The 13,149-nt window shown below is 34.7% G+C and overlaps 1 protein-coding gene across 1 annotated transcript in view; it reads right to left on the bottom strand.

Annotated features, from left to right (window-relative positions):
* Window positions 1-13,149, bottom strand: part of LOC149806747 (tyrosine-protein kinase SYK-like) — a 99,022-nt gene that overhangs the window by 58,946 nt on the left and 26,927 nt on the right. The window contains exons 3-6 of the mRNA XM_089957142.1: window positions 11,438-11,672; window positions 5,791-5,951; window positions 3,753-3,891; window positions 2,109-2,202 (exon numbers count right to left, since the gene is read on the bottom strand). Of these exons, the coding sequence (XP_089813268.1) occupies window positions 2,109-2,202; window positions 3,753-3,891; window positions 5,791-5,951; window positions 11,438-11,672 (629 nt within the window). The remainder of the gene's footprint in view (window positions 1-2,108; window positions 2,203-3,752; window positions 3,892-5,790; window positions 5,952-11,437; window positions 11,673-13,149) is intronic.

Below are 13,149 nucleotides of genomic sequence, written 5' to 3'. Positions count from 1 at the left end.
AGTGATGAAGAGAAAGTGTGATGGAGAAAGCAAAATAGTAAGCTGTAACCATGACCTTGAAGATAACACCTCTAATGTTGTGCACAATACACATTTTTTAGTGATGCGGTATAAATACACTAGGTATTACCACTTAATCTAAAATGGCATTAAAATTATAAAGTATTAGGAAAATGTGCTGACAGCACAAATTATTGAGGTGTGACCTTAACCCTATGGATGGGACCTGCCCCTCCATGTCATGCTCCACACCTTCTAATGATGATACAGAAGTATACAAAATTTTATCGTTTAATCTCAAATGACTTCACAAATAGTGTTAGGGATGGATGGAAATGTGGATGCTACATCCCCCACTTTTCTCTGAAAAGACTGGGACAGTAATTAAAAATATTATGTGTGGAAGCAAAACTGGATGGGTCCAACAATCAGGGGACACAACTCTGCTCAATGAGGATGTAGACCGAACAATGAAAAATCCATCAAAGCTAAGATGTCATCGACATAAAGTTCATTACAAGGGAATTATTGCACAGAAAGGAAAGTTGGTAAGATGGACAATGTGAGGCCACAACTCCATGGAAAGACACTGATGAGGGGATAAAGGCCCCATGCCAAAAATGCATTTTAGACTGTAAGAATACAAAACCACTCCAGCTGGCCCTTATTATCACATTTCAAATCTTTCCGGCAAAGACTGCAAAATGCCAGTCCTCTGCCTTTCAGATCTGCTACAAACTGACCAACTACATTCCCACTGATTCTGCATTCAAACCATTCCCATTTCCACACAATTTTCAAACCTTTATCCAAACTTTTCATTTATCTGTCTCTTTAGAAATTTCAAGATGCCATGTTTGGCAACAATGCTTATTTCCAAAAGTTTCAGTTATGGACAGATTCAATGGACAGTAGAAACTTTTGACCAATGAGAATAATCTTTACAACGACCACCTGTTAAATAACATACGGAAAGGATACTAGAACATAGAGACATCTTTCAACAGTTAAATTATTGTCAAATGTGTCTGCATGGATTGTTATTTATGAACCTGATCAGAGATCATAGAAAAAAATGGACCATATAAAGGAAAATCAGATTCTGGGCAGAAGAAAAGTGGAATTTCACTTTAAAACAACAACAAAAATCACTGATACTAAACTTGTTGAAATGAAAATATATCAGGAGTTATCAAACCCATACAAAAAGAGGCAGATCTGACAATCAGGGGCTATAACTTGGCTAGATAATAACTCAGGAAGCCAAATTTGGTTAAAATCTGACGATAATTAATATTGAGTTCTTATGTGAAAAAAATAATATGTGAATCTGAGTGTGTGTGTGTGTGTGTGTGTGTGTGTAATTTGGATTTTTAACATAGCTTTAACAATTTTTCAGTCATATTGCTACAATGTCTGCAATCTGGCAGTTTATAGTGATATCTAGCAATGGGGCATCATGTCACAGACATGTAGCATGATGTCCCACCCAGTCACATTATCCTCACACCAGGCCAATCAGTCCAAACACTAACCTCTTAATGCTGATTGCCTAGCGAGGCAGCTGTTAGTACTATTTTTTATAATTCTTTGGTATGTCTTTGCTGGGGTTTGAACCAATGACCTCCTGCATCCAATGCAGATGCTCTGACTGCTAGACCACCGGAGGAGTCATATGTGAATCTGACAATCTGGGGATCATAAATGTCATATACTGTCCATCAAACTTGAGTACTAGTTAAAACCAAATAGAAAATGATCAGTGTGATGTGCAACTTGAAATGGCTCACCTATAATTAACACAAGGGTTGACAGAGTTGAGTGAAGAGTATATGTCATCATACAGATGATGCAACTAACAATCATGAAGGACCTCAAATCTTTTCTAGCTAACATTGTGTAATATGCCAAACCAAAACAACATCATATGAATACAGTGCATATTTACAATGTAGGACCCTGGCATGATAGTGGGCCTTGTTTTCACATCTCTCATTTCACTTAATATAATAAATACTATCTATAGTCCACAACAATTATTCATTATGTATGTTTAAAACTGGTTCCAAAAAGGAATGGAAGTGCTCCTACATGCAAAGAATACTTACTCTGTAACAATTTGGCATCAAAGTTAGGTGCTGGACATGGCTCTGTCAGCTTACATAATAACCCATCCTGCTTATTGTGGTAATGGTCAATCAGCTGCAGTTAAAAAAAGAGTTGAAATTTATTGTCTCTTGAGCAAAACAGTTCTAAAGTTCAACACAATCTCTGACCAGTGATCACTTCAGATGTACCATATCTACTATATGAAATGAGGCTCAGATACAACCGTGGTAATACACTCTGTAATTTTGGATTCAAAACTCAGTTCAAAAATAGACAGTACGTGCGTGCGTGCATGTGTGTGTGTGTTACAAATCACATGATAAATAACAAATGGCACTGGATCAAGGAATATCATACTGGCCAGAATAATAACAGATTTTGAAATTTTCAGACAGCAAATCTATCAATTTAAAATTGTCAGACAGCATGTCTGTCATTTGGGAATTGTCAAACAGCATGTTTATCAGTTTGAAATTGTCTTGGTTTAATATCACATGATCTGTTACTGTTGATTTGTTAAACATGCTTTTTAATGCTCTCCATGCAAATCTTGTAAATTTGTTCCATATTTTGTTTTTTATGTTCCTTCCAGCACACAACTTCCAGCTTGTTTCTCATACAATTACAACCCAAAATGTCTTTCATGAGATTTGGTATGCTAAGTAGCTTTCACTGCCAAACAAATCACATGAGCAATTAAGAAATGGATGTTTGAGTTATCTCAAAGTTCTACTGCAGACCTGCCAACCCAGATGAGACTGTCTCAGTAAGGCAGTTGACTCTTTTCTGTAAGTTTGACCAGTTTTCAGTAAAGTGTAACAAAAGGTCATAAACTGCTATTGTAAAGTTGGAAAACGTACTTGAAAATTCTGTATTTGAAACATGCAGCAACGGTAAACATTATGTTCAAATGAAAAGTTTTTAAAGTACACATTCCTTATTTACCACTAGTACAGTTGCACAAACTTCAGTTCCAAACCCTATGCAGCTCAATGACTTGTTGCTATCTCTCAACATGACATAATTATTGCATTTTTGTTTCCATTTCACATGGCAATGGCAATTATATCTCCCGCCACAAGACATACCATACTCGAAATGTGATGTCCCATAAACATAATTGTGCACCTTCCTGCTTTTGTTCACAAGAATCTGAATATTCCTTTTCTTTCTTCTGTGCTTATTATTAACATTGTATAAGAGGCTTATTTTCCCTTTTATCTTCAACATGCATCAATTGCTATGCACCATTTTCTAAAAATTCTATGATCACCAGTTTGATAATGCAGATGCTTTGCATGAAAAAATATGTGCAGTTTAAAGCATCTTTAGTACTGCTGTAAAGTTAGCCTGGTTCCTTGACTAACTCTACTAATACTAATATAAAACCCAGATCCAAATCATACACTGATGAACCAATTATCCAGATTTTTCAGCAACAATAATTTTTCTGTAGGTTTTGCTTTTATTCTAAGTCCATATTTAAAGGGTAATTTTCGGAAGACTTATGGCAAAATCATAAAGTTGGCAGGTCCACTACTGTGTATAATTACTTTAACTGCAAGGATGGCTTGCAACATCTCCATAACACTAATTAAGTTACGTTTCCAATACAAATAAACAATTAAAAGTTATGCTCTTACCATCATAATGCAGTCAAATTTTGGTCCATCCTGTATACCATATTTGTTGTCTTTTGTTTTATCAATGCAATAGTGCCGTGTTTCTGAGTGATAACTTACTGACAGGGCATATGTTTTGCCATCATCTCTCTGTCTCACACTGAAAATAGATACCATGCAGTGGTTTTATCAATGCAATATTGCAGAGTATCTAAATGATAACTTACTGACAGAAAATATGTTTTGCCATCATTTCTTGGTCTCACACTGAAAATAGATACCATACAGTGGTGATATCTCACAGTGAGGGAAAACAACTGAATTTCAGACAAATTTCTGATGGTTTCACTCCTTCATTTCAATTTTGTACAGAATAATAAAAGAGCAAAGATTGGTCCAAACTGTATTTTTTTTTATTTTTTATTTTTTTTAATGACCTGTTAAATAAAAAACTGAAGTTCAGACCAAACAACCGTATCTTTGAAATATTTTCATAATACATGTATAATGCAGCCTAAAGATAAATTATGAAGAAAATCATCAAAATTATCATACTTATGTAAACTTATTGTTGAACTTTACGTATAGATTAAACATGTGTTTTGTGGGCAAATTTTAGTGAAGCTGAATTTTCAAAAGTCACAGGTAAAATAGATTGTCCAAAATTACCAACTGAATTACCTCCCTTGACAAAGCACTAGTGTGCAGTTACTTATGTCATTCCATAATAACTGGACCAGTCACTGATGTTTAAGTGCATGGTCATATAATTTAAAAATGATGGACTTTGTTGAGTATATGACAACAAACTGTAATTAAAAACACAAAAAAGTGCTCATGCTAATTTTGTTCCAAATACATTACAAGTAATCCAATCATCACAAATTCATGTAAATGATGAAGAAAAGATTTAGACATATCATTTAGACACTCACTGAGGGAAAATTAGAGCATGTGAGTGAAAAAGAGCAAGGAAGAAAATGAATATTAAAAAATACATTATCAATTTTATCTAAATTATACTTTTGCTTTATAGATTTAGGATGGGGAGTAAAAGCTGTGAATATCTGGCAGAGCACATACAAATTCTAATATGTTAGTAGATAAAGGGTTACAGTCAAAGGGGGTGAGATAACACATGAACCATGTAGGTAGTATATATATATAAATTGGTAGGCACTATATATATATATATATATATATATATATATATATATATATATATATATATATATATATATATATATATGTGCTCAAGTCCTCCATTCAATTTGAATGATTTAAATCTCTACTATTCAGCAAAACAATATTGTGAAACAAGTTAGAAAACAATCATTACAAATAAGCAAATATTGTTTTTGTTTGCAATCGTAATTTGACAATAATTGAAAACAAATTAAGATATGTCCGTACAATGCAGTACATGGTTCATTCAACCAAAGAAAAATGTTGAAGAAGTTTTCAAGAACAATCAAATGTTTTCAAGTTTTTCTTACAGAAATTGAACTTTCTCCATATCATATGTAGAAGAAAACAAACTAACACATACAAAACACATAACCAGTTAGTTAAAACTATTGCAAATGGATGCTACTCCATCTGTTAAATGTCCATTTCATGTGTCATTTGATCCACCCAATTTTATCCCAATCATTTATTTATTTACTCATTATTTCTGAAACATTGAAGTAAAAACAATTCTAAATTAAAAGGTGACATTTTATTCAGTTTTAATGTTTTGTGATGCTCAGATAAATTCATGAAGTTATGTGAAAACTTCATGGTGCATTTTGATAAATTAAAGCACTTTTCAAGAATAAATTTAACTTTCTCACAATTCAAATGGTTTATAAGGAAACATCCCAAATTCAAGATTTTTTCAAGGCTGAATCAACTATGTAACATACTTCTTTTGTTAAGGCTAACAATGATCATGTATCACGCTTCAAATATCTCCCTTTTCCAAGAGACATTCAGCATTAGAAAGTTTAAAACTTGCACTTTAAGGTTGAAAATATGCGAATATGTTACTGATATTTTTAAGAAGCGTTGAACATACAGAAACTTGCCATCCTTGTGGCCGCTCTTCTGGAGTCTCTTGGCCCCCTCATCTCTTCCTATCTTTTTGTGGTACCATGGCTGTTTAAAATGAAGGTCCCTTGCCACCATGATAATCAGGTGCTCCCTTTGAGGCCCCAGGGCTCTCTCCATCTTAACTCCCTAAAATACAAATAAAGATAAACTGATGTACAGGAATTCAGATTTATTATTTTTATTAATTAGACTCTATTTTAATTTTTATCCCACAATAACCTCAATAAACATGTCAAAATTTTATAAATTTTCCACCAGGTACTCATCGATCCTACTGATCAATTAACTGGGTACCTGACAAAAGGGAAATTGTATTAAATGCATACAAACCTTTTTTTTTTAAATTCACAGTATCCTATAAATGTCACTGCCTAATTTCATCTGGTACATAGTCCAAGAATTCATCCTCATAGTTCCTTGGCCTCAATGTCGTATGTGGATGCTTAGAGATTGAGCTTGAGCTTTGTAAGTAACACTTTCAACATACAATATCTGAAATCTTTTCAAGGTTGCAACTGAACACATGTCAGTTATATGGCAAGATCAAATAACCATCTTCTGTTATTTTCACTTATCACACTTGTGTCTCAATCAGAGTAAACATTACAAGATATAGGATTGAGGTCAATTATTCACTGGAAGAGGCAGACCTATGCTTGGCAATGTAAGAGACAGATGTCTGCTTGGCAATGTAAGAGGCAGGCCTTTGCTTGGCAATGTAAGAGGCAGACCTTTGCTTGGCAATGTAAGAGGCAGACTTCTGCTTGGCAATGTAAGAGGCAGACCTCTGCTTGGCAATGTAAGAGGCAGACATCTGCTTGGCAATGTAAGAGGCAGACCTCTCCTTGGCAATGCAAAAGTACATGTATCTGAGGCTCAATCAAAAGGATTGTCAACTTGAAAACAAAGTGAGTGCTGCCATTACAAGCACTGGCAGAAAACTTGCATACCATTATGGCAAATGGACACCCAATGGCTCATTTTATAATCCCATTTATTATCAGTGGGTGGGTATCAGAATACCTGGAGATACCCACTAGCATCTTTAAACCTCATTCAATGCACTCCTAAAAAAATTAATTAAAACAACTGAAAATGAATTAGAACAGATTATATATATATATATATATATATATATATATATATATATATATTAGGCCATGTAATCTATATTGAGGATGCCATCATATATACTTGCTTATGAGTTCAACTGCAAACTGTACAGAGTCTTATCTGCCATCACATAATGCATCAGTAGTCTGTGCAGTTTGTTAGGAGTAATCAGTAGAACACACACACTGAACCCTTTTCTGTTAGCATGTTGGGTCTGTCGTTTGCAGTAGGATTCAACTTTTATGTGAGTATATACATTAAATCTACAGCAACTATACTTCATACTATGACTTGACCATTTATAGCTGTACCAATGACTCACACATAGAATGAAGTTTATCATACACTATTGTCAACTTTGCTCTTCAAGTGTTTCTATTTAATCTTATAATAAAATTAAGTTTCTATGGTCTGAATGTAGGGGAATTGTTGTTGTTAATATTTTCCTCCATTGCTTTCTCACAGCAACTCTAGGCTTGCATCTACGTGTGCTAAAGGTCACTGCATGAATTCCTTGAAAGTTGCTTGCTATCCTTTATCATCCTAATAATTTAGCTAAAGAAATTATAGAGCAAACATTTGCTAACAACTTGTCTGCCACCAAAGTTTGCTGGTACCTGCTTGGAGGGTACTTACTTTTAAGTACTTTTTAAGTAAATACAAACTGTAAAAATCACCATGGACACATGTTTCCTGTATTCCATATGTATCAGAAAACTGACATAGTTATGCTTTCCAACATTTTTTTGAATAATTTATGTTGTGTACTTTTTCCTACCTTCTAATGTTGTTGTTGTTGTTGTAGGGTTTAACGCCATTTTTCAGCACACGATAGGCTATACATGGCGGCCAGTATTAATGGTGGACGAAGAACCCGAGAAAACCCCAGAAAGAACCACCAACCCTCGAGAAGCTACTGGCATGCTTTCTCACATACCCACGTTGGCCGAATCTGAGACTAAAACCTATGCAGGCAGAGGTGAGATGGCAGTGATCCGTAATGGAAAGCACCTTCTAATGTAAACACTTGCATTTTTATATAGCCCTACATGGTATGGGTAAGTACATGCAAGGTTACTCTTGTCCATCCATCCATCAAGTCTTGGTTATGTTTGGCATTTATATGCAGTTCATTTAGTCCATGTTCCATGGACACATTTCTTGTTTTCTTTTCCTATGTCTTACTTGACAAATGTATCCTCCACTGCAAGTCAGAAAATAGGATGATATTGTGCCCCAACCCAGCCTTTTGCCCCAATGGCATGGATTTTTTTAATTTGGAGAATAACCAGTTTTCATAGATTTCATGCCAACTACAATCAACAAATTTAAAAACCCAACAATTATTCACATATGGAAACACCATTTTTGTAAAAATTCACACAAAAAATTATATTCACAAAAAAAACTACTGGGATACACCACAAGAGCTAATTTTATGAAAACCCCATATTAAAATGACTTCAACTTAATAAGAGTAGCAATAACAAGGTTTTCAACATGACCACCATTCTGGTCATATTGGACAACAAATCAGTACCTTTTAGTTTATGTCCAACAAGACATGAAAGGAAGCCTTCTGGTGAAAACCCCATGCTGATATGACTTTCCATTCTCGAGGAGTAATGAAGACAAGATTTTTATTTTGGCTGCCATGGTGGCCATATTGTGTAATATATTGGCACCATTTCTATTTAGGACTACCACTCCAGTGGCCTAGTGGTTAGAGTGTCTACCTCGGTTGCAGGATGTCACGGGTTCAAACCCCCGCAGAGTCAAACCAAAGACTTATAAAAATGGCACTAACAGCTGCCTTTCTAGGCACTCAACACTAAGAGGTTAGTGTTAGGACTGGTTGTCATGGAGTCAGGATAAAGTGACTGGGTTGGACATGATGCTACATGTCTGTGGCATGATGCCCCAGTGATAGACATCTCTGTAAACTGCCACACTGCAGACATCGTAGCAATATGACTGAAAACTTGTTAAAGCTACATTAAAATTCCAAAAACACACACACTCCACTATGACCAGCTAGACATAAGAAGTCTTTTAGTGAAAGCGCAATGTGAATATTACCAGCTATCTAGGAGAAGTAGTGACATCAAGGTACACAGATATGACATCTCAGTGGTACCATTTTCATGTAGGTCCAACTAGACAAGAAGTTGATATGACCATCCTTTCAGGAGGAGTGGCAATATCAATACGTTCAAGATAGCCACTGTGGTGGCCATATTTGATGTGCAATCAGCATCATTTTCACGTATGACCAACTAGACATCACAAGAAGTCTTCTGCTGAAAACCCCATGTCAATAAGACTTTTCATTCAGTAAAAGTAACTACAGCAAAATTTTGAAGATTACTGCTATGGTAGCCATACTGGACACAAGACGGGCAAATTGGTGCATGAACATACGAATAAACAATACCAAATTAAGATGTAAGTACTGGGGGCATAAAAAATTCTAATTCTGCATGGATTAATGGTTTACGAAAATCTGATTACGAACAAATACAGACAACCAGGCAAATATGAAACAAGAGAATAATGAAACTATACACTTTTAAATACAGAAATATTCTGTGAGAAAATACTACAAACTATAAGTTGTAACAATTACAAATTCTGTTCAATAAAAAAGCACCTTTTTACTCTAATCATAATATCTTTTGTCTATCATGAGCCTTTATGGGGAGACCTGTACTATCCTTCCTAACTTATGCTTGAGTGTCAAAACCCCTTATGGGGACACCCACAATCATACCTAATCAATACTGGTCTTAAAACATCAATTCATGATATAAAACAGTCCAACTTTGATTTGATGACAAAAGTCTACACATGCATGGGCAACTTTCTCCAGGGCATGGGCCAGAAAAGTGATTTTCAAAGCCATGCCCCATGATGTAAATCAATGGATACAAGCAGGTCGCTGGCCAGAGCTGACCTTCAGCACTTATTCTGCCCATAACTGATCTACTTCAGGATGAAAGCCTCTTTACAAATGACCCCATGAAATTGAATTTCCAAAAGCAAAATTATGACCTTTATTCAAAAATTCTTGTAATGTAAACTAAACCTTATTACGATACAACTTTGATTAAACAAACTTGCTAGTTGGCTATTTGTCACAAGGCATGCTAGGATTAAAACAAATGCATTTGGAAATGGATCATTTTTATGTGACTTGTGCCAAAAACCATGTACTTATCAAGGAATGGGGATAGTATGTAACGAAAAACATTTGCTTCTTAAGACAAGGGGCTGGTAGGTAATATAAAGCCTGTGCTTATTTAGACATGGGACTGGTATGTAACAAAATACATGTGCTTATTATGGCATGGGGTCTATATGTAACAAAAAGCATATGCTTATCAATGCAAGGAACTGGTATGTAACATAAAACATATGCTTATTAAGTCGTGGGATGGCATGTAACAAAAAGCATGTATTTATTAAGGCATGGGACTAGTATGTTACAAAACCATGTATTTATTAAGGCATGGGACTGGTATGTAACAAAAAGCATGTTCTTATTAATGCATGGGACTGGTATGTAATAAAAAGCATGTTCTTATTAATGCATGGAACTGGTATGTAATAAAAAGCATATTCTTATTAATGCTTGGGACTGGTATGTAATAAAAAGCATGTTCTTATTAATGCATGGGACTGGTATGTAATAAAAAGCATATTCTTATTAATGCTTGGGACTGGTATTAACAAAAAGCATGTTCTTATTAATGCATGGGACTGGTATGTAACAAAAAGTATGTTCTTATTAATGCATGAGACTGATATGTAACAAAAAGCATGTTCTGATTAATGCATGGGACTGGTATGTAATAAAAAGCATGTTCTTATTAATGCATGGGACTGGTATGTAATAAAAAGCATGTTCTTATTAATGACTGGGACTGGTATGTGACAAAAAGCATGTTCTTATTAATGCATGGGACTGGTATGTAATAAAAAGCGTATTCTTATTAATGCTTGGGACTGGTATGTAACAAAAAGCATGTTCTTATTAATGCATGGGGATGGTATGTTCCAAAAATCATGTACTTATTAAGGTATGGGACTGGTATGTAAAAAAACAAATATGTTTATTAAAGCATGGAACTGGTATGTAACAAAAGCATGTGCTTTTTAAGATATGGGACTGGTATGTATCAATAAGCATGTGCTTTTTAAGACATCGGACTGGTATGTAACAATAAGCATGTGCTTTTTAAGACATGGGACTGGTAAATAACAAAAGCATGTGCTTTTTAAGACATGGGACTGGTATGTAACAAAAGCATGTGCTTTTTAAGACGTGGGACTGGTATGTAACAAAAGCATGTGCTTTTTAAGACATGGGACTGGTATGTAACAAAAGCATGTGCTTTTTAAGACATGGAACTGGTATGTATCAATAAGCATGTGCTTAATATTAAGGCATGGGGCTGATATTTAAAATACAGTCATCTAGTATTCAAAATAGTGCGGACCTTCATTGACTTGGCTTTGCCTAGTAATTCAGCCTCAAGGTCAGTATAAGTCATCCCTCTGAATGCCACAGGGGACTGGTATGGCAGTCTGTTACATGGCACCGATAGTTGAGTAATAATACCATCCTTACTCTCTTGATGGTGTGAAATGAGCTCGATTGGGCCATTAAATTTGCGCCCTTGTGGTATCATGTACGAGCCATCAGGCTGCTTCTCTATGACATAGTGATGAACTCTGAAAAAGATAATTAAGAATAGTTCTATAAAGACATCACATTGCTTTGTACAATCCATACATTAATCCTTTAAGCTATTTATCCATTTTATTCATCCATCAATCCATAGTATTTCATGTTTACATTCATTTGGAAGGGTATACCTGTCTAAAGTTTTATATGCAATTTTTCATTTTTATACTTGTATAAATTTACTCTGAACTGGTACCATGTATCCATGGTTGTGCTGGTGTGCCAGCAAATGCTAATAAAATAAATAAATAAATCTGAAGTTATGTGCCATATTTAAAAAATTCCTCTTCAGACCTATGTTAATCTTCTTTACGCACAAAACATCAAGTGTAATCATTGCAACAGATTCTATCATACAAATGATTCATACAACCATCCATCTATTTATCTATCCATTGGCTAATATGTTTACATTGTCTCTGTCTCTCTATCCAGTGATTCTATTTTCAGTAGAAAAAAAAAAGAAATTTATGAAAACTACCATTGTTTAACCCCCTAACCCACAATTTGGTAAATCATTTTTTCACTAAGAAAAAATACAACAAAGCAACGTTATTTCTTTGTTGACAAAAATGTTTCTGCATAATATGAAACTACAAATTCTCTTTCTCTTTTAAATGAGTGCCATAACAGTACATGACATTTCACACCAGTATCCACAGCTAATGATACATGTAATGTTGTCTTTTCCCCCAGCATGGTTAACTAATTTTCTTTTTTACACTAACAACAAATAATTGTCAGGTGTTTATATAAGGCTATTTAGACATCTAAAGTCTTATTTACACATGTCAGCAAAATCCACAGAAAATGATCCAAACTCTGCAGATAAGACAGATAAAATAATTTTTGTGATAATGAAAAACACAGATAAGGGTCGGTGAACGCTAGAATCCGCACTTTGCGTTAGAGCAGTAGACTTGTCCCCATTTGTTCAGTGTCGGTTTTGGCACAGATTTATACTTTCTAATCTAATTTTGTCATGTATGAATAGTTCAATCCCATAATGCTAAGCTGGTTGTTCTGACATTGTGACATGTGAGTGAAAACAAATGACAGTCATGGCTTCCTAAATAATGTACATGTATGTAATGATTTTTCTCAACTGTAATTCAATCGAGTGAATCTGGCTTGTAGAATACTGTTTTGTCAGTCTCTGTGAAGAAAGCACTAAAAGTGAGGCCACATACCTCATTAATAAAGCCATATTTAATTAAAACAACACAAACATGTTCTTCAGCTCTTGTATACAAATGAATAACATCACAATTAGGTAATAAACAGATAAGCATTATCTTAAATGGCTTACCTACAAGCATTTCTTTTAATAATTCACCTTAAAAAAAGCTGATTCTCTTTTTATTGTACAAAGATTCATCTTAGTCTACTGTCAGCCATAATCAATGCTGGTGCTTGTGTCAAGTATTGCTTTTAACTTCATGTGCCTTAGGGATATTTTCCAGG

This window comes from Sinohyriopsis cumingii, chromosome 1, assembly GCF_028554795.1.
Source record: "Sinohyriopsis cumingii isolate HCF-2022 chromosome 1, ASM2855479v2, whole genome shotgun sequence".
NCBI lineage: Eukaryota > Metazoa > Mollusca > Bivalvia > Unionida > Unionidae > Sinohyriopsis > Sinohyriopsis cumingii.
The sequence above is the reverse complement of the archived record's forward strand: the minus strand, read 5'-3'. Positions and strand labels throughout refer to the sequence as shown.